Genomic DNA, 21890 nt, shown 5'->3' with positions numbered 1-21890 from the left:
GAGCAATATGGTCTTTAAGGTCCCTTCCAACCCAAACCATTCTAGGCTTCTATGAACATCAACATAGCAAAGAAAGCTCTTTGGCAATATACCCTTTGTCACTTAAATTTCAAAGACAAAAGGAGACTCTGGAAGTGAAGATCCCAACCAAACACCCTTGAACTGATGCAGATTTTACCAGGGACAAGAGGGTTTCACACATTTATGTCCGATTGGCTCTATATGTATCTATATGTCTGTTGTGTCTGGAAGTGTAGGACAAGGCCAGAGTGCCATCAGACAGAGCAAGAGGCTCTGGGAAATGCACAATCCTGAACTCCTCTCTACTGAACCCCTCAGTTAAGGGTTAACAGCACTGACCTGTGTTGTAATGCTTCGTGCAGTATCTCAAGTCTTTTTCTTCTTTGAGGATAAACTGAGGCAATGTCAGCCCATCAGCAACTTGCACTGCTCCTTTTTCTTGCCACTCAAATATGAGATCATTCATTGTGTAGCCAACTGTTGAGAGGAGGGGACAAACACCACATGAAACACATTAAATACTGATCTGGACAGGGACAGTGTTGCAGAAGAGAGCTTGGAGGCAGGGGTGCATCCTGGCCTTCTTTGACAGTGCTGTCATCAATGGGATTTGGGTTGAGGCAAAACTACTTTTTCATGTGATAAGAGCCAGGGCAATGACCTCCCCTGGAGCTGCAATGGTGTGTAATGGATTTTCTGCAATAAATCACATTTTTTCTTGAATTTGGCTTGCTGAACTGTGTTCAACTTTTTCCAACTTGACCTCTTTCTCTGGAAGAAGCTCATCATCTTTCCCTCCTTTGGGATAAGCAACATGTGCAAGGGGCAGATGTCCATCCAGAGAGGAAAAATCCCACTTGCAGCTGAAAGCACTTTCACCTTTCTCCTGCGAAGTGAAAGGCCAATGTAAACACAAGCAAGCCAGGGCTCCTCACATGGGATCTTTTGAGGTTTGGCTTCTCCAGCAAATGTCACATGTGCTGAATGAATGGAAAATCCTAAACAAGAGGTTCTCAAGCAAGCCTCCAGTGAAGGCTGGGCTGGGAATGGGTTCCAGCTGGGAAAGGAGATGGCAGGGGAGAGCAGGAGGGAAAAGAGATGGTCTCCTCTCCAAAACAGGAATGTGCACAGGACTCACAGCTTTCTAACTGCATGATGCATGTCTGTACATCCATGGGGAAGTTCTTCAGGTCCATGGGGCAGGCCAGAGTCAGCGTGATCCTGAGGAGAGAAGAGAGCACAGGGAATGCCAAACAGTGGGCCCTGCTGAGGGCTGAGCCCCTCAGACATCCAGGGCTGCCAGCGGGCTGGAGCCGTGCCCGAGACACACCGAGCTGGGGCAACAACTGGTCATCGTCACTTCCCTGCCTGTGCTCTCACACGTGGTGCTGGAAAGCATCAGAACTGCTGAACATTTGGGTCTGTGATACAATTCCTGCTGCAGATGGAATTTCATTGCAATGCTGTTTTAGACTGCGTGGAACAAAGAGTTCCCTCACCAAACAGTTCTGCTGCTTCGCTTTTCCTTTCTTGCCTCAGGTTCACAACAGGCTGGATTAGCAGAAAGCCCAAGCCCACTCTCTGGACCCCCCAAATGCAATTCTAGATATTGGGACTGCTTGTAAATCTCTGAACAGAACATTCCTGTGTCATAAAGAAACCACCAAAAAGAAGTTTGATCAAAATCATATGTTTGTGTGGGGGGAAAGAAAGACTTCAGTGGAATTTTCTGCAGAGAAAATGCCTTGTGCTAAGCCAATATGAATCCTGTATCTTCCTGAATTCCTGCAGAGCCCTTGAGACATCTACTTCTGTCCCCATTTTCCACTAGGTGCAGGCTGCATTTTCTGTGTTATATTGCTGTGCTGCCCTGCACCATGATCTATGCTTAAGGTGTTTGGTTGGTTCAACAAGCTGATACTAAATGATTTGCTCCAGATAGTTAGACTTGAGTTATTTAGTTTGATAGTGTTGAAAATGCTGTTCCCTGAAGTGTTTAGGGTTTTCAGCTTTTTACCTTGATGTAGAAATAGCAGAATTACCCAGGGGACAGAAATTGAATTTTTCTATCATCAGACCTACAAGAAGCTTATCAGGAGGGAAAGATACTTTAATTTAAAATCTTATGTTGTTAGAAATTCTCAGCTTGAGTTTAGAGGCATGTTGGGACAGAAGATGTGACAAAGTCCACCTTCTTGTAAATGACTTGCCTAGAGTTTGATTATTGCAAATAGTAGTAGTAAAGAACCAGTTATGAAATGGCAGAGCACCTTATAGAGTTTTATTTAAAGGGAAAGACTGGGAACTGGGAACTCTTTGCATTTACACTGTGCTTTGGGAATGTCCTCTATCTTTTTCATTTTCACAGGAAAATGTACTTCTAAAGAAACCCATATTTTCATTTAGAGATGAGTGAGACAGGAAAGCTGGTTTTTTAAACTGAAATGTTTTTGAGTTTTTGCCTTGAAAATGGTGATTTTTCCATGTTCCCTGCTGAGTCATTGCTCTGTCTGGCAGAGCAACCCCAGGGCTGGGATAACCCAGTATTGCCCCCGTGCCCCTGCAGACCCTCCTGGAAGAGAACTCTGTGCCATGCTCGCTACCAAGCTGCTGCTGTTGGTTTTACTCCCTGCCTGGTTTTAAAAACTAAGAACTGTGAGGTTTCCCCATTCAGCCAACACAGTGGCAATTCTCTTACTGTTTTGGCCATCAGGGAGCTCATCTTTGGGCTGGAACCACCTTGGTGTTTAATGGATGTCTACTTTTCAGCATTAAGCTGTTTATTTCCCATTTTACAGCTCCAGACTGCTTTTCCTTCCCATGGCTGCCACTGGAAGCTGCGGTGTGAGATGGGGTGTGCGTTCCATAGGCAAATTTACATTACACATGAGGTGAAAAAGTCTTCAATATAGAGTTAAACTTTCCCAGTCTAAGCTCATGAAGTTTGATCTTGATTTCATTGGTTTAAAATAAAGCGTGAATGGGGTTGGAAGTGAAGGAGGGGGCTCAGATTGATTTCCTGTGGGAAACTCAATGCAATTAGTTCAACTTCACTGGTGGATTCTTGGATCTAGCAGTAAAGGGATGACTGGGAAAAATTAGGCTGGGACAAAGCCATGGAGCTCTACTTAGCATTTTCCCTGTTTTTTACTTTTATTTTGGTCAGGAAATGCTGCAGCTTTGAAAACAGGGTGTTCATGGGCTTCTACTGGTTTTCACATAGCACAGCTGGTTTTAGGCTTGTACTAACATAAGAGATCTGAAGTAATTTTACATCAGGGATGTTAAGGAATCTACTAGCAAGGAGCAGAAGTCCTTGAACTGAGAAAGGTAAAGATGAGTTAAATTCCCTCCCAGACCAACACTCTGTCTCAATATGCTTTAGCAGAGGTCTCTTCCCACCACATTGCTTCAACACTGCTAATTGTTTGATCTCCCACCTTAAAAACCCCCACATTTCTTTTCTCCAACAGCATGCTGGAAGTCTAGGCTTGAACAGGGGGAGTTTAGTTGTGCCCTTCCCCACCTTGGTGGAGTCACCTCACCTGATGCTGTAGAGGACATTGCCATTCCGGGAGATCCTCAGCAGCTTGTTGTCTGTGGTAATCTCATGGAAATGGGCCCCTTTCTCGTTAGCAAAGAACAAGTCAGGTTTCCAGATGGAGTCCAGCATGGAGGGGTCCAGGTCCAGGGAGTCGTCAGGGTACTCGTTGTAGGCCAGCCGGGGGTCATTCCACTGCTGCCGCAGGAAGATGTTCACCCTGTAGTCCTGCACAGACACACAGAGCTCAGAGCAGCCTCAAAGTGCTGACAGCTGGGGAGCACATACTAAAATCATCCTAAAATGAGACACACCATGTCTAGGCCTACGTTCCCAAGCTATGCCAAGCGTTTTTGGTATTATTCCTCAAGGAACTGCTATTAATTTTTAGCTTTGTAGCTCACAGCTATGTCATAGCATGAGCAGCTGCCTGTCCCTGCGTCCCTCTGTTACAGCAATTGTCAGCTGTGTGGGAAGTGTCAGGACCTCTCTGTCTGGACCCTGGGGCTGCAGAGACAATGAGCAGTTGTGGAGGCCGCAGTCAGCAGGAGGATGTTCCAGAGGATTAAGCGGGGAAAGAAACTGAAACCAGCTTCCTTTCAGTGCTGAACTGTCCCATATTGTGACTATCTGGGGTTTCCCCAGCACTGGGAAAGGAAAAGGCACAGTGAGACGCGTTGTCCATGAAAGAGAAGTTCCCTGTGTGTCTGCTAATGTGAGGATAACTCAGATGAGCCAATGGGAGCAGCTGCCTTTGGTTAGAGTTTATGAGCAGGAGAGGGATACTGCATGAAGTCTGCTCTCCTAATCCTGAGCATTCTGGGTTCCCTGCTCTAATGTCAAAATGCCATAAATGCAACAGATTTTATAGGATGACCATCTTCCTTATTTAAAGGTAGTCCCTCAGCACTATGCAAAATTATACTTGCTTCATAACCACAAGTCTTACAGCTCCCCTAAGTTCTCCAGGTCAAGGCTGGCTGCTGAGGTTGAGTGCAGACACTCTCCTGGAAAATTAGAGGCAGTTCCTCTTCTCCCTGTCTGACTAACAGCTTCCCAGGGTGATCTGCATGTTCCTTTTCTTCTGACTTTCACATAAGAAAGTGAGCCAACAAATTGAAATGGGGAGAGGATGTGCCAGCTATCAGGAGAGGGATGAAAGCTCCACAACCATAAATTAATTGACATTTTCTAAGTACAGAGGCAGACTGTGTCTGAAGAGTAGCATATAATAAACCAATTCCACTGCCCAGGCCCAAATGAATAGATGCTCCCATGATTAAGGGTTTCTTTGTTGCCTTTCTAACACAAATGTACTTGGAAGACTTTTATTAGGAGACAGACAATGGACAGTGCCTGACGTACCTGCCAGTATCCAATACCTGCTGCAGGCACTTGGTGAGAGGCTCTCCCTCACTCTGACACCAGCTCTGTCCTTTCCACCTGGAGAGCACAAAGCTCTGGAGTTAAAGGGTGCCTGTGTAGGAGAGACCTGCTGCCTCAAGTGCTCACTTGACTGTGAACCTACCGCCTCTTGTCCAGGAGGACATGACTCTCGTGGTGTCCAGTGGCTCTGGAGGGTTGGGAGACAATTGTGTTGGGTGCTCTGTGTTTTGGATGAGGCACTTCCTAGCCAAGCATGTGGTCTAGAGTCTATTTCAGGCCACTTGGTGCCATCTGCATCCTCAGAGCACAGAAGCTGCTAATGACATTAATGATTGTGACATCAGCAAATGAACCACGGGCTTGACGCTAAAAGGAGCAGACCTCTGAACATGAAAAAGAGTTGCAACACTCTTTCCTTCTGCTGATATTCCAAATGTCACCTTCACAAGTCCTAGTGCATCCCTCTGACTTAATTGTTCATCTCTGTCGACCCTGGATAATGTGTCTGCAGGAAATGTGAATAGCTGGGGACAGCTGGGGGCCAGGGTCTCAGCGCAGGACCAGCCCATCACACAAGCCTGGAAAAGGAAGGGAACCATGAATTCCCACTTTCCACAGCAGGCAGCAGCTCCCAGAACAACGTGTATATTTTCAATTCTCCCTTTTCTGTGTGTCAAGATCTGCAGCCCTTGCAGTCAGGGGAAATCAATGTCACTGACCTAGTAGGTAGAAAGCAAAAGGTTGTTTTGCTTATTCAGCTACAAATAAGCTAGATGCTAACAGGTCAGCTCCAGTTTGGGACTTCTGTCATGTACAACACAAATTAAACTCATGTTTGGAAGAAACTTCAGTGGTAGCTGCCCAGAACTGTGCTCAGGCTGATGGAGTAGTAGAAGGGGGGAGGGAATGGAGCCAAATTCCCTACAACAGCCTGTGTTACTGCAGATAGGCTTTGTTGATGGAGTAAATTCACTGCTTCGGCTCCAAAACTTGCCCAAAGGACAGGAAAGGGTGAGACAGGAGGTACTGAATGGTCTATGTTGCCCCCACAGCAAGCATGGGAGACCACAGGCAGAATGACAGCCATAGTCTTTGTCACCATAAGGAGGCATCTTAGTTAAACGTTTGTGGGCCAAATGAAAATTAACTTCTCACAGTGATTGGCTGTGAGAAGGCCCCTCCTAACGACCTCTAGAGCCACAGTGTCCTGTCCTCATGTCCCACCCACTGAGAACAGTGCAGAGGCACCTTGTGAATGTGTGGTGTTAGAAGCTGTACCACCTCCACCCCGGCCACATGCAGCAGTGTGGGGAGTAACTCTGGGTTGTGTTACTCTGTGTTCCTCCTTTGGACAGAAGGGTTTGGTGTGGATATTTCTGTTTTGGGATACAGAAAACGAAGCATTTATGTTGTGATATAGAAAAGGCAAGGATGAAGAAATATGATCTATGCACTGAATGCAATTCTCTGGCTTTGCCATTTCAGGGCATTAATATTTTACCTCTGTGTGTGTGTTTATGAAGGTCTTCCTACGCAGTGAGTTTACTCCACAATCCTGGCCTGCTCTCTGAGAATATTGTTTTTCCCCAGATTCCTTTGCCCTTATGTCATTGCACTGCAGTATTGAAGGTTCTGAGCAGCCTTTTAGGTTTCTTATCTGAACATAAATGTAAAACCAGGCACTGTGACTGCAAACCAGACATGACACTGCCTGAGGAGCCAGCAGAAGGCATGGAGAGCAGTCAGGGTATGTCTGTGCTGTGACACAGGCTAAGAGAAGGGTTACAGTGTTCTGCACCAGCTAAAGATCCTCTGTGCTGAAAGCTGTGTCCTCAGCATTGCAGTCAGGCTGAGAGGTGATGAGCCAAGCAGCACTCATCCCTCGGCTACCTGGAGATATGCAGCATTTCTCACGGTTGCTGTTACAGGAGATCTTAATCAGCATCACCAAGAAGTCCACAGTTATTCCTAAATGATGGACAGAACGGGCCAATTTCTGGTCTGAACTTTAAGAAAAAAGAGGTTTGACTGGGGCTGCAAACTTGGCAAAAAAAAAAAAAATTCTCTTTCTCTGTATCCTTCTTATCACTCAGGTTCCTCATTTGTGTGCCTATCACATCCAGGCATTGATTATCTTGTGCAGCCTGCTCCTCTGGCTGGCTTGGGAGAGGGGAGCAGCAGCTCTGTGCAGTGAAGGCATTCAGGAGCTTTGCAATTTGGCACAAAGGCATTTTACTCCCAAGAGGGAAATGACACAAAGCAGGAAGAGAGTAACTGGAGTGATCAAAGTAGTTCAATTTGATAATGCTGAAATGAAATTCTGCTTAGTGACCTCGCAAGGAGACAAGGAAACAGAAGATCGTTTGAGACCTTGCCTTCCCAAGATCCCACAGCCTTGACATCTTCTGCTGAAAGCAGAGGAGGCTGGAGGCAGTGCTGGGCAGAAGAGATGGAGCCTCTCAGGGCACTCAAGAGGTTTTCCCCGTGACTCAGGAGTTCTGTCAGAGCAGCCTCTGCACTGAACAGATTTCCTCTTTGATAAATTTACATTTTGCTAACTGAAAAAACAGGGTAGAGACTGAGCTCCTTCAGAAGGGGACTCTGTGACTCCACCTGGGCAGCAGAGCATGAGGGGCTTTATTAGCACTGAGTTAATTCTCTAGAATGGGTATGAACAAACATTCTGAACGCAACCTGCCTTGCCAAGGAGCACTGCAACAGACTGCAAAAGCACCAAGCACACCAGGAGCAGCCCCTGGAAGGGTTAATAAAGCACCTCTTTACCTTATCAGAGCTGTAGCTAAGCAGCCAATTTGAAGCCGGTGTGAAACCACACCTGGGGAGGAGGAGTCTGTATCAGAGAAGGGATGAACCTGATGAGGGGTGGGAGCAGTATCCTGCTGCTTGATTAGTGTGGAGTTTTTTTATTCTGGAGCCCAACGTGGAAAGATTTTCTGTGTCTTCCTACAAAAAGTGGGGAATATATATCTTTTTGAGCCAGTGGAGTTGCTGGGGTGTGAGATGCAGCCAGCATCCAGAATTACAAATGTAAGTATTTAGTAGTGAGGTCTTGTTTCTCAGCTTGAGGAGATTTTGTGTCCTTGTATCTGAGTTATACAGTCCAATCTCATGGCTTTTTGCTGTTTTTTCTTTTCCCCCTCCCTTCTTCATTAGTGTGAACACAAATTCTAACCACAGACAGCTGGAACACTGCAGGCCTAACATTGAGGTGTCAGCAGACTGCGAGTTGTTGTGAAAACCTTTTCATTTTGTGTTGTGTGGCTTGTTACGTGCTTATCATCTCTGTGGGACTGATGGTTGGGTTTAAGAATGACTGACTGCAGGAAATTTTGCTCAAAACCTTACTTTTGCTATGGGCTTTGTGCATTGAAAGTTACATCTTTTGCTGATCTTGGGGTGAGTGGGACCAGTGCTAAATGTGTGACCCAAGTTCTTCATCAGAATCTCTGCTGCACTGGGGCTGGTGGGTGTGGAGTGAATTGCTTGGTCTGCTTTGCAGGGTGCTTTGTTTCCTTGTTGGAAATCTCATGTACAGATGTGTCTGAACAAGTACTTAACATTTGGACAGCTGCAGCCTCCAGCTTCTCCTGTCCTCAAGAGATGCTGGGAGCCCAATTGTGGCTGTGCTGCAGCTGGCTGGAAGGTCACGTTTGCTTTGCTCTTTTCAGATGAGATCACTATGGCATGAAAGCAGCAAAAAGAAATTTGCATTTTTACACAGTGTCTAAGGGAGCCTGTGCTGGCTCTTCTGTGATTTTTCTTTCTTTTTCAGTCTCTTTTTTGCTGTGTGTGGGTCCTTTTTAAAATCAGTCTGGAAAACTCATTTTGAGTCCAGCTCAGCTAGCATTGCTAGGTGATGATACAAAAATAAATTCCTCCTTCTCCATGTGCCTTCACTGTATACAAAATGCTCCCAGCTGCCTAAGCCAGTGAAAGGCCATAAAACTGCAGATTCTATTGGAAGAGAGAGCAAGGGCATCACTTAATTTTCCATTTGCTGTTATAGCAGGGAATTTGTTAATGAAATGCCCAGATAATCCTATCAGTTGCCTCATGCCCCAAAGAAAAGCCAAAGCTGGTGCAGTTTATTCACTTAAAACCCAAGACCTGTTCCCAAAGTGCTTCACTTTCATTTATTTGGAATGAGGAATTTGTATATTTGCTATAGGTTTCATAGTTTCTTATGGCTGGGGAGCTGTTTATGCTTTTGAACAGCAAAAATGGATTTAAGAGCTTGTGTTTGGGGGTTGTTTGGATTTTGTAGTAATAACTGGAGAGAGTGGCTGCATCTTGCACTTGTCCTTGGGAAAGCCTTGGTGTTGGATGCTTTGGGACAGGAGGAGCCTGTCTGCACTCGTGTGGCTGTTGGAGTGGGTCCTGTCCTTCCCTTTGGAGCACTGGCTGGGTTCACAGCGATGTGTTCCCAGTCTCAGGTTCCCTTGTCCTTAGAGCTCCAGGCAAGTGAGGCTGGATAGAAGCTCTGAGCTGCAATCCTACATAAATGTCCAATCAATTATGTGCACCACTAGAGGCTTTTATGTTGGGTCTCCAGCTCTGCAGGATGCTTAAAGGAGTTACTTCCCTTGCTCTACATCAGCTCTGCCTTAGGAATTCAATTTGGTGGATGATTTTTTTTTTTTTTTTGATTCCCCCTAACCTTGCAGCAATTTTCAGATCCCCATTTCTTGCCTTGTTCATTTTGAAACTTTGTGGGGCAGATGTCAGCTTTCTGCCAACTCTGGGGAGTTTGTGCCTTCTCTTGGCTACAACTCATTTCCCTTCCTTCTGAGGTTTGTAGGCCCAGCTGTCTGCATCAAATGCCTGGGGTTTTTTTTCTATTTTTCTGTATTTTCTCCTCTTCCTTTACCTCCCATGATGCCTCAAGCTTTAAGTGAGCACTCACCTCTAATTTCTCTAATCCTCTGCGTGGTGAGCTCATGGTTTACACTGATTTGGGATATTCAGGCAGTGTAAACTTAGAAGGGAGCAGTGGTATTTTCTGTAGGAACTATCAACCCACTATGGAGATATTTTAAAGCCTTCTCTAACTGCATGTGGGACACCCACTAAACACTGTGACTTCTCCTGTACGTAGTAGTGTAATAGTAATGAAATATAAGGTGATGTAGTACTCAGACCTGAACCTGACTAGGCTTAGGGTGCCTAATGATGGAGGTTTAAAACATAATTTTTATTCTCTTTTTGGCCAGTGAAGCAGCTGGGGGAGTTTTGCCGCTGTCAGTCCCAGGGGTCAGTGATAGACTCTGCCTTTCTTTGTGGTAAAACACTGATTTGCTCCTCTCCCTTTTGCAAGCTGCCGCTCCTTCCTCTGATGTTTGACCACTTGTTCCCCTTGTTTGAATTCAAAACAGTCAGGTCCCTCTCAAAAGCCCAGGACTGTCTGTTCTTCCCAGAAACCGCTGGGGAGCTGACACTGCCTGTTTGTCCTGCTGCATCCTCAAACAGTGGGGAGGCTCTGGCTGCTCTGCAGAATAAATCCCATGTTACAAATCCCCAGGACCTCTCCAGCCTGCTGAGACCTCCTTTTCAGCTGTCTCAGTACCTGTGTTTCTCGTGTTGCTGTTGGTGTTTACAAGCAGAATGCTGCTCCCACACAAGAGCATTAGCTCAGGCTGTGTGCAATGCTGCGTCAGCCTGACATCTGGACTGGCTTGTCAGAGCTGCCTTGGAGATTTCTAGACAAAGCAATGTGCCCACAGGGTGTTCTTTGGTTCCCATGGGAATATTTTTTTTTCTATGGAAGATTGCCTATGAAATGAGTGGCAGCTGGAGAGGATAGCAAGCCCCTGCAGCGTGGCTTGGAGGTGAACTGCATCTCTCTCGTGCTAGTCTGTGCTAATTTTACTGAGCATCCTGCTTACAGGGATCATGTGGCATCTTTGGCTGCTCCAGTGCATCTCAGAGTGTGGGACAGATGCACTGAAAGAACATGTCAATGGAATGTGGTCTGTGCATTGCACAGGTCCTTTGTGGGCCTGTCCCTCTCCCTTGCACTCTGGATTGGTGTGTAGGAGCAGTATTTATTGCCTGTGATGCCAAAGGAGGTACCAATAAACAATAAATTAGGAACAGATGTGTATTTTGGTGGCATTTCTTCCTCTTTTGCTTTATAAACAAATGAATCCATGCTACACTTCTCACCTGTGAGCTCTGACAAATTCTGCAGTCCAGATAGGAAATCTGTTTCCTTGTGCTTGAACAGAATAACAGCTTTTTTCCCCCCCTCCACTACCAGAACTGAACTGTCCCAACCCAAACATTTCCAGCAGAATGATGTAGTGTCAGAAGAGGCTTATAGCCTCAGACTGTGTGGCTGTGGCTCTCCTCTGACAATGGTGTGCATGCCAAGTAATTTGTTCAAGTCAAGGCGTGTGATCTATATGTAAAGCCTAAAACTTCCTGCCTGAATGCACAAAATGCCTGAAGCTGGAGCCTTGCATTCTTCATTCAGCATTTTTCTCGAAAAAGAATTACCAGAGGGTAATTAAACACCATATTTCTGGATTATCTTTAATTAGCACAGCGGTAAGGCACAGTACCTCCAGAGTTTTCCTTTGCTGTTCACTGGTTATGTCACAACCAATCTTTAATAGTTTTCAGATGGAGCAATTATCTCCTGTTCTAGTGATCCTCTGCTCCTAGTGCCTTGCCAATTAGATACAGCCTTTAGCCATGCTCACTAATTTTGTATGAAGTGAGCCTTAACTCAGAAATATTGGTTTTGATTTTCTGGTAAAAATCATTGTATGCCAGAAATATGTCTCCAAGAAAACAATCATCTTAATCTTTAATAATTCTCTTAATCTTTGCAAATCTGAAACCTTGGTGTAAGGTGAATTTGAGTTCAGATGATTTCCCTTCTCTTTGAATCCAGATTAAATTTGGATTTATGCCCACTTAAACACAAAGTATCTGTAACTGTCGCTGAGCTTGGAGCCTTAGGCAAATCTTCAGAAAAAGATTATTTGTTTTCCTTTCTGACCCTTGCCCTTTGCCTGTGCAGTGTTTTTCTAAGATGGAGACAGAGACTGTGTGATCTTCAGCTACATGTAATGAGTCTTGTGTGTTGACCATTAATTTACTCAAACTTTAAGCAAGCTTGGGAGCACTGAGTGTTTTTCCCTGGTCAGTCTGAGGAGGAGGGTGATGCTGCATTTTCTGGGAGTGCAGTGAGGCTGAGCCAGTAGTTGAGCAGCTGTGCTGTGATTTTTACTTACCATAGTTGTTTCTGCAATCGAACCAAAGCTGTTGATGAAAATGTTGCAGCTGACGTTCACTGGTGGGCCTGCATGACAAATACAGATTGGAAGAGCAGTTCACTGTGTGCTCATGAAACAAAGGATTTTCACTCTGTGGAGTTAAAACCTGCTGTGGGAATGGAGTGACTGAGGGGTGAGTAGGGGAGTAAGGTCTGTGTGGCTCTGCCTGGTCTAGTCTTGGTTCTGATGCCAGTTTGACACCAGACAGTGCTCTTGCTCTGCCTCTGCTCCCCTCTTTGGCAGAGGGTTTATAGATCTCTGCTGGGAACTGTTCAGATGAAAAGGAATAGATCAGAGCCAGCCAGGACAGTTTCTAGATATCTTGACCTGGCTATATGGATGTCAAATCTCACTTTGAACGTGATAGCAAACTACCCCAGAAAGGAGCTGAGAGAAAATTGAATTTTAATTAGAGCTACACATGTGAAATACTCATATGAAGTTCCTGAACTAGGATGATGTGCTCTCTACAAAGCCAGTGCAGCAGAGTGTGCTGTAGGGATCAGGGTGGCTAAAGCAGCAAATACCCCACAGGATGATGGTGGTGTTGGGGAGCTGACACCTCCTGTTTGACCCTCTGCATCCTCAAACAGCAGGGAGGGACTGGCTGCTCTGCAGAGTAAATCCCAGGCTGCAAATCCCAAAGACCTTTCCAGCGTCCTGAGAGCTCCTTTTTAGCTGTTTCAGTGCCTGTGTTTCTTGTGTTGCTGTTGGTGTTTACAAGCAGAATTGCTTGTAAACCCCAAACCCTGGGTGATGATCCTGACTTCAGGGCTCTGCCAGCAGGAGTTCTCTGGATGTCCTGTATTTGCAGAAGGTAATCCTGGACTCTGGACCATGCCTCTCCCGGGCTTGATTTGCTTTCAGACCAAAGCTTTGCTTACCCTGCTCATATTGGAGAAGTTAAGAGGTCATCAAAAGAAAAGTGAGTGTTAAGGGATGAAAAGACTGCGGTTTGAGGGCATGGGGGTCAGTCTGTTCATGTGGTACCAATGCCCAAAGGTGAGACTGGAAGTGTTTCACAACATTGCCTGGAAAATCTGAGGTGGAAATGCTGCATTTACACACAGGGAGATGCCAAGCCCTGCAGTTCAGTGAAAGCCAGGGAATATCTTGGAACCAGGGCATATCTGGTGCCTGGCAAACCAGTGACTTGCCCACATATAATGAGAGGACTTTTGTAGAGAGTTGAAGCAAACGGGGCCTCTGCTCTGGGGGCTGCCAAAGGACCTGCTGTGGGCACTGCCCAGGATGTGGTGGGGAAAGGCAGCCCAGGCAGGGAGCAGAGACACTCCCCCAGGGACCAAGGTCCCCTTTTACACCGGAGGAGTTAATCTCATATCATCCCTGTGACAGATGCTTCTGGGAAGATAAGATCTGTGAAAGTCGAGAGCGTGGATTTTCAGATTATTCCCCTATTCTTTATAGAGTCAGGGATGGTGTCTGCATTTCAAACACTGCCTGGTGGCTCAGCCTGCTGGGGGAGTGATGCTCCTGCTAAGGTCACATCTGCAGCCTGGCAGTTGCTGCAGGATGAAATACTGGGGGGGAGGAATGGCTTTAACAAGAGCCTTGTGCCTCTAATCAGTGCAAACTTCCTCCTGTGTGGAAATTAATGGATTTTCCTGATTACTGAGGAACATTTGGAGCTTGGTTTTCTCCTCTTCATTTCCCTTTCCTCTTCTCCTACTTTGGCCTCCTCCGAAAGTTTGCACCCGTCCCCTGCAGCGATGCTCTCTGCTGGGGTCTTCTTGGTGTGAGTCCCAGGCAATCCAAGCAGGCTGCTGTCTAACCAGCCCCCAGACAACCACTGCCAGCTCAGCAGCATCTCACACTGTTCAATCTGTGCAGCTTTCTCCAGACTGTTAAACACTGGCATGGATTGAGCTATCAGACATAAAATTATATCTTTTTTTCCCCCTGCTTTCACCAGCCTCTCTTATCCAGCAGTTTATCCAGAAGCTGAAAGCACACAGTTATCAGGCTTTAGTACTTGCTTCATCCCTTCTGTTGAGCTCAGGGGCATTGGTTTTCTGTTCTGGATCTGTTCATGAACCACATAAAAGATCCTTGTACATGTGATTCCCTTCCCAAAGGGCACAGTATAAGGAAAACACTGAGCTGCTCTCCTGGATGACTGCATGTGCTCATCACTCTGACAGGTATGGGACATTTTGGTCCCCCTGTTCCTGATCCATGCTGACATGAAGCTGAGTGTGGGGTGGGTTTGGCCCTGTGCATGTGAAGGCTCCTTGGAGCAGCCCAGCTGTTGTTGAGGCACTGAGCTCTTCCCAGTGTGTCTAAGGAGAGTCGTGAGCTCCCTGCAGGATTTGGAGGTGTTTGGTATTTTTTAGCTTGTGAGAGGCTCTAGAAAATTCCCTGCCTGCCACTGAAATATTCCTCCTCTGTGCTGGGATGCAGCTGTGAAGGGATGTAGTTTTCCAGAAGCAGGGGTAAGGACAGAGCCTGGGTGAGAGGTCCCCTGCTCAGTGCCTGCCAGGTTCCTCTCTGTCCCTGCCTGAGTTCCTGACTTCATCCTCCAACTTAAATCAAAATCCAAATACTGCTGCTTTGTTCTCAGAATGTGAATCCACAGCTAAGCCCAGATGTTACTGTGTTTATGGAAAAGCTGCAATCTTCTCTTTGTTAATCTTCCCCTCCCCAAAAATCAATCTGATATGGAACTTTGGTATTATTTTCATTTAGATCTAAGCAATTAAAATGTCCTTATGAGTTACTGCAGTTAATTTAAATGATGTGCTTTGAGAGCTACAACCCCAAGCTCTGTAAAACACCTCCTATGCATCCCATATAAATTGGAGCCTGATTTATGTGTGGGAGGCTAAGCCAGCAAAACTGCCCTGAGGGGAAGGTGTAGTTCATTGAAATAAAACTGAAATTAAATTATCTCAAATAAAAATGCAATACAGCTGCCTTCAGCAGGAAGTGAATGTATACATTTCATTAAATATTAAAGTTTAATTTGTGTGTCTGCATAATTTAGTGGTAGGCGGGTTTACATGGTGGTGTTTTAACTCTTTGAGATTTGGACAAGAACAGCAGTGTCTTGTGTTGCCTGATTGGTTACTGGGACACAGGGTTCCCACCTTTCTTTGGGTTTAAAAGCCCAGTACAGAGTTTATTGTTTAAAGTGGGTGCCAGGTGCTGTCACCAGTGATTAATGGGTTCTGAGAGTCCTATGTCAGCCCTGCCAGTGGCTTCAGGGGAGGTGGAACTGGTTGCAGGAAACAAAATAAGTGAAAAAAGTGAGCTTTGGAGATGGCTGGGCAGTGGCTGAGAGGGGCAGGTCCTGCTTTATCTCTGGCCATGATTCAGGGCCAAAGAGCTCTGGGAAAGGGAGCTCAGTTAAAAAGAAAGGAAAACAAAAAATCATAGAATGGTTTGAGTTGAAAGGGTCCTTAAAGACCCTCTAGTTCCAACCTTTCTGCCATGTGCAGAGATTTCTTCCACATTAGGCCAGGTTGAAAAAGCCATCCAAAAACCCCATTGCAAAACCCCACACCCCACTGTTGTAGAAGAGGTGTTTTAAGGAGGAAAAGAGGTTTTGTTGCCTCTGCCAGAGCCTGATTCAGTGCTGTTTGGCTGCCATGGAATATGGGGTAGACTGGAAAACTGGGGGTGAAACAATGGAGCAGTGTTGGGCTTAAGAGCCCCTTAACCGTGGGGGACAGGGATGGGTTCAGGCTGCCCCTGGCATCTTGTGGAATTTCTGTGGAGCTGATGGGAGAAACTCCTCTTGGCTGCAGTGGCTGTAAGGGAGGAACAGTGCCTTCCACTAGCAGGTGCTGTGGGTAGTGACTTCAGGGGAAAGGGAAGTTGGAGGTTTTATCCTGACCTCCAAGTATGTTCAGCTCCCTTCCAGTCACTGCTTGGATTGGCAGGATCCTCGATCCCTGTATTGGAGAGATAAGGGGTCCCTATGTTTCTTGTATGTGGAGTTCTTACAAGGCTGTTTCCACTCTGAGCAGACATTTGATGATGTCTTTCCAGACATCTACAGGGATCCATGTGCCAAGTATTGTTATAATACGTACTTCATAAGAACATAAGTATTCATATTTCATGTAGCGTTAGGAAGATATTAATGAGGATTGCATGCAGTTTTCAATCCCAAAATGAAACAAAGCTGGGCTTTTTTGCATACCTTTAAAATTTGGTCTAATCCTGGCATCGTATCCCGAAGTTCGCCCCATCAACTTATCCAAGAAATCCGAAGGAGACATGGGTTTGGGGGCAGAGCGAGCTGCTGCTTCAGCTTCTTTGGAGGCTGCCAGGCTGTGCAAGTAGAAATAAAGAGGAGGTTTCAGTGTGTATCCTATGCTGGGGAGGGCTTGGGGTCCAGAAACATAGCAGTCAGCATTTTATTCCTGCTGAGGCAGGATGGGTACCCATGTGAATTCCTAATGAGGCTGGTCTCAGCTAATTTGTTTGCCCAGCCCAAACATCTCCAAATACAGAATCCCAGCTGCCACCAAAGTAGAAGAGAGATGATGAGTAGTGAAAATCCTTTTGTGAGTTTAGGTATAGCTCCTTAGCGTGCCACTAAATTACAAATGTGAACTCTGGCGCTGAGCTCCCCAGGTAAAATACACTCTGAGATTAGCCTTGGGCAGCAATTACTGCTTAATTACAGGGCAAATAGGAAGGAGCATATTCGGTACTCTGACAGTATGATTTTCCAAAAGGCAGGTAGGATCAGAGGAATCTGGAGTTTGAGGTTTAAATGAGCACCACGTGATGGTACAGCTCGTGCAGAGTCTTTGGGGTTGTAGGGGAGAGGGGTGTTTTTGCTGATCAGTCCAGCCTTTACTATTGGTACCTGCAGTGCAGGGTCTGAGATTAACACAAAACTGGAGTGTGGTCCTGAAATTATATACTCATATTGGATCGAAGATGAAAGGAAGGGAATCTTTCTGGGACCTGTATGGCCTTTGGGGCAGATAAATTCATGATTTCACTCTATCTGTAGAAGACAAAAGCCTGTGGCTGGCACTGCGCCTTCTGACTCGATGGTAGTCTGCAAGATCTGCAGGGTGGTGATTTGGGCTTAGGAAGTCTGTTGTTGCCATCTACACAGGAACAAGCTACCCTTGATATTAGGTGCTCATTTGCAGCTTTGCAGGAAGGTTTGACTTTGTGACAGGAACAGACACTGTTCAGTACCTTCCCTCTGGTTGTACGGTTTCTACTTGAATGCCAATGTGTTCCCAGGCTGCAAGTGTTGAGTAAAATTGCCTAGGCTATCCAAAAAATCCCCCAAACCACCTATGCAATGTGCTTAGGGCGAGAGCTGTGTCTGCCTGTGGGCTCAGGTGCCTGGTGCTGGGTAGAGCCTGCAGGCAGCATTGCAATGCAAATGCACGATGAGCCAAAGGAAGCTGCTCAGGAGGAAGTGAGGCCATTGCTTCACACTTTGCAAATCTCCTGAATTTTCTGAAATACAAAGGCTGTGTGGGATTGGTGAGCAGCCCCTGAAAGAGCAGCTGGGAGGTCTAAGGGTTTACAACAGGCACAGGATATTTGGCTACACATCCTCAGAAATGACACCAGAGTCCTCCAACAGCATGAGGGCCTCACCTTGGGAAGTTTTGCAGTAGTCAAACCTGCAGGAGTAGTGCTAAGAACTGACACAAGATCTTTTGGGAAGAATTTAGGACTGTAAATATGCATGGTATTAATGTGATCCTGCCCCCAAAGATGAGTTCTTCCAATGCAAGTTTGAGCTGAAACCCCAAAGAGACATGATATCTTGACAAGAGCCATTTTGAACCATTTTGTTCCTCAGAACTTCAAAAAACAGATGGGATTCAACAGTGCTTGGGTGCATAATTTCAAAATCAGGAATCTGGTAACCTGCATTGCATTGACTTTCTTTTCTGGTGTCAGCAGCGATGGCTTGCCAAGCCTTGGTTTTCAATCCTGCAAACTCACAACTGCAGTCTGGCTCCTTTTGCAAGTTGCAACAGGGTTCTCTGATTGCTGGATTTTTAACTGTTAAAAGTAGTTTAATTTGCAGTGAAGAGGGGAGATGAATTCCAGATCACTTCCAGTGAGAGCCTAAACCTAGGATTTTATTCATTCCTTTGTGTATTCCCAATCCACTCCCGCTGGCTGTATCTGAATGGGCTGATGCACATCCTGCTCGGTGGTGATGTGACAAGGTGTGGATCTTGCTACAACCATGTCCCCTTTCTTGTCTTGTCCCCATCTCTGCCCCAAGAAAATATGCAAAGCAGAACCAATGTGTTTCAGGGGTAAATGGGGTTGTGGAATGGGCGATGTTTTTTAATTTAATTTGTTTTTAGAAGGAAAGCAACAGGGTGCAATTGATTTGCAAATGCAGAAGAAGAAACCTGGGAGTGGGAGGACAATCAATACTGGGCTTGACTACTGCATTCCAATGGAGTGTCTGCATGGCAATAAGTCCAGAGAAAAGATTTCAATTAAGCAGCAAATGACTTGGTAACCAAAGACTTCTGCCTCTTCAGCAAGATGCCAGACAGTGCAATATACTGATTTCTTCTCATTAACTGTAGACTAGAAGAATATATGGAAATGGAAAATTTGTGTGGGAGGGTAGAGGCAATACAAACCTAATAAGCATCTAATAATCTTTAAGTGGAAAAAGATAATTAGAAACTGCAATTCCCCTGGCATTTGTTTTAAAAAATGAGGTGGAAAAGCACAGGAATTGGTGCTCATCTTTCCTGTAAATTCAGTGTGAAAGCCTTTATTGAGTATATTCACTCCACTTCCAAGGAGTGCGTCTGTACTTCTTGGGTGCTATTTTCTGATCCTTTCTGCATCAAAGTTGCAGGTAAATGAATTTCATGGGCTCAGTTCCTGCATGGTAATAAATATTGATAACTGAATGGTATAAGTGAAGCCCAGAAACCTCTGGGAGAGGACAAGCCTCTCACAGCCCCACTGCTTTCTGGAGCTTCATGTCTGTCTCTGGGAGCAACTTTGGGGATGTGCTGAAACTGTCACAAGGCTTCAGTGTCTTGATACATGTTTTAAAATCTGTCTGGCTGCTGTGTGGTGTTGACCTGAGAATGGTGAGTTCGGAGTGCCCTCCAGTTTGTTTGGTTACTAGAGGCTTTCCTAAAACTGGACTCCCCCTGGATTTAACAAGAAAAGGCAAGAAAGCAGTGCATAGGGATCAGCAAAGCCTTTCCAGCAGCAGGCAGCTGAGTCTACTCTCTAGATTAGAAAAAATGGTAGAAAACACCACTGGAAGCTACAGAGAGGCTGATCCACCCCACTGCTTTAGGTGGATGGATTCTATCTAGCAGAGCCCCAAAATCTTCACTCGGGTTGTGACAGCTGAGCTTTGCAATGGCAGCTTAGCTCAGACAGCACCCAAAAAAGCTGCCAGCTTCCTCTGTCTTCCAGGTTTGTCTGGACTACTGCTATATGTGTTGCCTTGGGAGCTTTCTGGGATTTTCTCCATCCCTTAGTCCTTCCAGAACACCCTCGAAAGTCCCACAGGACTGTTTGTCTCCTGGCTCAGCAGAGACAAGGAGAGGGAAATTGCCAAGTGATTTGAAAATTATTGGCAATAGAAGAGAATTGGAAATTTAGTGTGGGTTGTTGTGTTGCTCAGAGAGAAGATTTATTCTGTGAATAAACAAAGGGAGGCAAAGCCTGTAACAAACCCACCGAGGATGGAGTTTGCATTGGTGTAAGAGTTGTCTGAGCCGAGCGTCTTGGCGCATTTTAATAGCAGTCAGATAGCGGCTTATTTTATTTATGCTGCTGTAATCCCTAGTGGATCTGGCTGAGAAAGTGCCATCAGGCAATCATCACAGCAGCTACAATGGGAAGGATCTCTTCAAAGGGTCGATGAACTAGCATAATCTTTTGTGATATTAGTGCTGGTGTGTAAACAGACACCCGCAAGCCCCCGGGAGGTCCAGCCCACGAGCAGGATGTGAAGGTGGTGGAGATGAGCATCCCAGCAGCTCAGGATTGCATTCCTTAAAAGAGAGCAGCCAAGCCTTGCAGGACACCTCTTGCTGGTTTTTCCCAGCCTATGCAGGCATTATTTACTCTGTCTGCATCATTTTGTTTCGGCTAAACAGATGATATATTCTTATAAACAATTATTTGGCTTAGGAAGTGGCTGTTCTGCAGTCTGGATGTGTCTGTTCACTTGACTCCTGGCTCCCCAGCTGGCTGTTTCCTCCTCTTCCTCCTCCCATTTGCATGATCCTTGAGCAATATTTTTATACTTTTTTTTTGGCTGTGGCTATGGTTGTCCATCTAATTAAGTCCAGCATCACAAAATGCCCCATTCTGGCTGAACGCTGATACTGAGAAATATCTTTTTTTTGTTTGTTTTTTTCCTTCTCAGAGAGGAGTGATGAAGGAATTTAATTAGCACAGGGCCTCTATTCCCTTGTCAAATAATTTAATTGCTAATCATTAATTCTGAGTGTAAAAAAATTATGTCTGGCAGCAGAAACAAACTGTTGCAAAACAAGCGTTTGCAGAGGAAATATCTCTCTGCAAAGTGTGGAAGGCACAGGTCCCTGTGAAGGTAAAGTGGTGCCACATCAGTGGCTCGAGAGAAGTGGGATCTCTGCAGGCTGGGGAAATAGAAGATACCTGATCCCCTGCCCTGGTTCTGTGCTGCTCAGCAAAGGTTTCTGAAGTGGTTTGTTCGGGGTTTTAAATTTTATTTTTGAAACACAGCAAGCCAGAAACCTTGGCAGGGATGTGTTGGGGAATAGTGTTCAGGTGAGCTGCCTCACACATTTTTCCTTCAAATGTGATGTGTTCTATAAGTAGATATCCCAGGGGAGGGAAATATCCATCAGGACTGAGGCAGGCTGAGGCGAGCAGAATAACTGCTTCCCCCATTACCTTCAAAGCCAGGCTGGGGCAGTGCTGGGGCTTGGGGATGCGGGAGAATTCATCAGCTTCATTTTATTGACTCCAGCAGGCGCTGAGAGGTGCAGTTGCAAAGAGAACAGTAGATAGCTGGGCACAAAAAGGAATCATACTGTCCATGATTAGCAAGTGCTGCCCATGGTAACTCCCTCCTTCCTCTTTCTGAACTCTCTCCCTGGGAACAGAGGCCCCTGAGCAGATCCTGGAGCTCAGCAGAGCCCAGCCTGGATTCAGCCTCTGCTCATGCTGGGGCTGCCTGCCTCTCTCTTCTCCTCAGCAGCAGGAAGGACAGATTGTCCTGGTGAAAAGAAAAAGGGGCAGCCCTAAACTCTGCACCCAGACATTTATTTCTGACTGCACACCAATATGTTATCTGGAGGGAAATGCTGCCAGACCCTTGCTGGGAAGGCTTGGCAGAGACTGCAAGCAGACTTTTTATTTTAGTGATTAGATTTACTATCAAAATTAATAGCACAATCAATATTGATATGCAATTCAATTAAATAGGATGAAACTCACTGCCTGCGTGTTTTTCTCCATCACCTTGTTTGAGTTCCTGGCCTGCAGCATCAGAGGTGGACAGAAGGAAGAGTGGAGGTGTGTGGGAGAAGAGAGCCCCACTACTGAAATGCTGGCCCATCCTGGTGCTGAGTAGAAGGAGCTGTGGGCAGTACAGATGTGCTGGTTGCCCAGTAGTGATCTCAAACCTTTGGTCATGCTCAGCT

At 45.8% G+C, this 21890-nt stretch overlaps 1 protein-coding gene across 2 annotated transcripts in view; it reads right to left on the bottom strand.

Moving 5' to 3' along the window:
- The window catches only part of GLRA1 (glycine receptor alpha 1), a 38718-nt gene that overhangs the window by 6052 nt on the left and 10776 nt on the right, over positions 1–21890 (bottom strand). For both annotated transcript variants that reach the window (XM_048320024.1, XM_048320025.1), the window contains exons 2-6: positions 16415–16545; positions 12208–12275; positions 3567–3790; positions 1160–1242; positions 361–498 (exon numbers count right to left, since the gene is read on the bottom strand). In XM_048320024.1, coding sequence (XP_048175981.1) covers positions 361–498; positions 1160–1242; positions 3567–3790; positions 12208–12275; positions 16415–16545 — 644 coding nt within the window. The remainder of the gene's footprint in view (positions 1–360; positions 499–1159; positions 1243–3566; positions 3791–12207; positions 12276–16414; positions 16546–21890) is intronic.

This window comes from Corvus hawaiiensis, chromosome 15 (assembly GCF_020740725.1).
Source record: "Corvus hawaiiensis isolate bCorHaw1 chromosome 15, bCorHaw1.pri.cur, whole genome shotgun sequence".
In the NCBI taxonomy this organism is placed as follows: domain Eukaryota; kingdom Metazoa; phylum Chordata; class Aves; order Passeriformes; family Corvidae; genus Corvus; species Corvus hawaiiensis.
The sequence above is the reverse complement of the archived record's forward strand: the minus strand, read 5'-3'. Positions and strand labels throughout refer to the sequence as shown.